General features: G+C 48.2%; 2 protein-coding genes across 3 annotated transcripts in view; one reads left to right on the top strand and one right to left on the bottom strand.

Moving 5' to 3' along the window:
* The window catches only part of LOC113216045 (uncharacterized), a gene marked incomplete at its 3' end in the record, with an annotated part of 31,517 nt that overhangs the window by 5,480 nt on the left and 22,382 nt on the right, over positions 1-3,655 (bottom strand).
* On the top strand, positions 91-1,389 carry LOC113216057 (pro-resilin-like). Its single transcript, XM_026435757.2, has 3 exons — positions 91-143; positions 447-635; positions 776-1,389. Exons 1-3 carry the CDS (start codon positions 129-131, stop codon positions 1,070-1,072), a joined length of 501 nt encoding a protein of 166 aa, XP_026291542.1. The 5' UTR covers positions 91-128; the 3' UTR covers positions 1,073-1,389.

The following is a 3,655-nucleotide window of genomic DNA, read 5'->3' as shown; positions in this document are numbered from 1 at the left end:
CTCCCCGCCCCCCGGTTGCCTCGGCAGAGGGGATGGAGGCTGAGGCAGCCTGATATAAAAGCGCCTGCTGTCGGATGGGGAGTCATTCGGCCCCAGCAGCCGTCTCAGGTCTCAAGTCCTATCCCAGCATGGCGCCCACACAGGTAAGCACCGGGTGTTCACCATACTCGTACCGCAAACATAAGGCGAAACATGCAATGAGATGTGTGAATCGCACATATAGACCTCAAAAAAACAAACAACTTTTCTGAAGGTAAGGCATATTCTTCAAATTTTCAAAATTATGAAGGTGTTAGAAATTTCACAGTACATTAATATTAGAAAAGTGATGGTGAAAACAAAAAGTTATTGCGAAAAGAAACCAAAACCGAAAAGCAAACTCTAATGTACGTTCGCAAAAAAAAAAAATCGCACATTATTGTAAAGATGCAACACTAACTTTGCAGATGTCCCTTGTTTGCTTGGCGCTGGCCGCCCTGGTCGCGCCGCTGTGCGCCGAGCCGCCGTCCAGCTACCTGCCCCCGGCGAGGGGCGGGTTTGGGGGCGGCGCCAACCGGCCGTCGTCCAGCTACGGGGCGCCGTCCTCGTCCTATGGAGCGCCCAGCGGTGGCGGCGGCGGCTACGACGACCAGTCGGTAAGTGAAGCGACGGCCACAACGGCAGAGGAGTCTCATTGACCTCCAGTAGAAAAAAAAACACGTCGCGGTCTGAGCCAGGCCAGCAGCAGTTGGGATCAGAATCCCCGAGTGTCATCCTACCGATTTCTGTCTCACAGGAGCCGGCCAAATACGACTTCATGTACGAGGTGGACGCCCCCGAGTACGGCACCCAGTTCGGCCACCAGGAGAGCCGGGACGGCGACGTCGCCCAGGGCAGCTACCACGTCCTGCTGCCCGACGGCCGCATGCAGACCGTCCAGTACGTCGCCGACGCTAACGGCTACCGTCCGCAGGTGTCGTACCAGGGCACCGCCAGGCCCGGCGGCGGCGGCGGCTACGGCGGTGGCGGCAACGGTGGCTTTGGCGGCTACCCCAGCGGCGGCCCGGGCGGCAACGGCGGCTACCGGTACTAGGCCAGCGTCAACGGCCAACGCCAACGCCCGACGTGACGGCCGCCACCGGGACCGCGGCTCCAGTGGCGAACACCTGCCCCGTCAGCAGCGGACCCGGGAGCGACCGAGACGAGACCAGCACTCGACGACCAACAGGGCAGGGCAGCGTGGTGACCCCACCAGCAACCTTCTCCACACTGCCCTGCCTCGCCACACCACAACGACAACGAAAGGGACCCAACGACAGCACACCTGCCAAAGCGCCTTGTCTGTGAAATAGCATTAGTCAATTAGTAACAAAGCATTAATAAAGCAAGACCGATGCCATGACATCCAAATTACCGTTTAATGTTTTATAGTGCGACGTACTCACCACATTCCAATTAGTTGCACCAAATACTTGCACCCAAAGAGTTTCACTAGACATATAACATTACAATTTCTTTATCAACGTACGCTCTAGATGGGAAAGGACAATTGTGTACCCAGCGAAGATATGTTCTTATGCATATCTCGGATATATCGGATGCAAATTAATTTGTATCTGAGAAGTTACAAGTTTTACCTAGCCTAAGTTCAAATAACTTTGATCGAGATGTGTTCAGGAAACACATCCTCGCTGCACTAAAAACCCAATAGCATGCATCACTATCACTAAAAATATACAGCATGCATGATGTGCACACTGTGCCTACATTATTCTTGTTAACATCGAGACGTTTCCCTGACTACATTTTACATCCTTCATTACAGAGTTGTAGTCACGTGAAAGTACGTGTCTAGCCCACGTGCCCCTTGTCCCCTCAGGGAGGCAATCAGCCTGCAAACATGCATTCGGTACAGTATCACTACGAAAGTGCGCGGCGTGCACCTCAAAATCCTACGGAGAATTGTGTGCCTGAATTGAGCAGGAATCATTGCATATGCAACATGTGCACGATTTCGTGCCCAAATACAGGTACTTAAAGCCTAATTACAGAGATTTGTGTAGTACTATAATAAATAATTAAAATCGTGCACAGTAGCGCGTGCACAGATTCATCCAGAGTAATGCAGGTTGTTTTGTACACTAGCTCCGCATGTACAAGTGATATAATGTGCGTTAAGAACTACTCATAGGTTGCGTAAATAAAAATTCTACACAACTACGCAATTTTTTAAAATCCCTAAGCACTATGTGTGAGAGTTAGCTACCTGGTGGTATACGCGCATGACTACTTTCGCAAACAAAGTCGAAGCGATATTTCTAAGGCTATAAATGGAGCACTTTTCTGTGAACTTGAGTGAGTTACGTCCCACCACATACTATAGATACCCGCAAGCGAATCCTCTCCAGCAAAACTCAATAGCTAGCCCCTTCGCCTGGACACTCTAAGATCCTGCCTCGGGCTTTGGCAGGCAGGCGGAGAGGAAAGAGGGGGGGGGGGAGGCAGAGAACGTCCAGTATAACAAATCTCGCGTGCAGCGCAAGTATACCGATTCACTCCTGCCACGGTTATTGTCGTAAGGGGCTGCCGCATCTGAGTGCAGACTGTCCGTGACAGAGGAGGTCCGGTCCCGAAAAGAGATCGGGAGAGCAGGACAGCGGCAGGGCAGAGGAGGAATGAAAGAGAGAGTATCCGAGTTTCGAAAGGCTCTTTCACTTTCAAAGTCGTAGGACATAAAAAATGCATCATTGAAAAACAACAACAATATATTTACGCAACAACATACACTTTGAGCAAAGTTGCAGAAGTTACAATGGAAACGCAACATTACAAAATGTGGAGTATGTATCTACATTCGATTAAGGCAACGGAGGAAGTTTACTTTAGAGTAAAACAAATGGCAATTTGTACAATTATACGTTTGGATTTTTTTCACAAATATCAGATATGTATACCGGGGTTTACCAACATATGTTGGGCGGGGCGAACCAGCCCCCTAGTAGTAAGGGTGTTTCTCTGCACGTGCTGGTACGGGCGGAGAAACACCCGGTACGGTATTGTACGTTATACTGCACAGATATGTTCATGACATGTGCTGCGGAGAATAGCGGACGCCGACAATACATAGGGTACAATAACATCTTACATTTTTACAAAACTACCTTACTATCACAACGCGAATCATAAGCCCTCAGCTAATTAATCCACTCATACTGCTCACACCAAAATAATATATATATTTCCATGATACTTTAGCGGCAGCAATTGGCAGAAAACATTGAGCTACCTTAACAAGTCAAAATTTAGTCCAGAAGCTGACGAGATCGTAAAACATCAAGGACACTTCATTCAAAATAGAAACAAATGTTGACAGACTGTGTTAACCAAAATACAAGAATCGCGGGAAAACAATCGTTGGCACAGGTTTAATTCTAGTACTCTAACTCACTTCACCTCAGGCGCCTGGCATGTTATACAAAAATAACATTCAATGTTTTCTGAAATGGCACATGTAAAGAATGTTAACCTTTAGAAAAGCAACTTGAGGCTTTTAATTGCATATAACTTAAAGTTGGTAACTTTTCACAGGAGGAATTCGTCCTCCGGCTCACAAGCCTGTGGTTATTTCCCCCCATATTTGCAATAACAATAAAAGTATAGCCTAATTCATTTATTA

This window comes from Frankliniella occidentalis, unplaced genomic scaffold (assembly GCF_000697945.3).
Source record: "Frankliniella occidentalis isolate FOCC.00 unplaced genomic scaffold, Focc_3.1 Scaffold23, whole genome shotgun sequence".
NCBI classification, from domain to species: domain Eukaryota; kingdom Metazoa; phylum Arthropoda; class Insecta; order Thysanoptera; family Thripidae; genus Frankliniella; species Frankliniella occidentalis.
The sequence above is the reverse complement of the archived record's forward strand: the minus strand, read 5'-3'. Positions and strand labels throughout refer to the sequence as shown.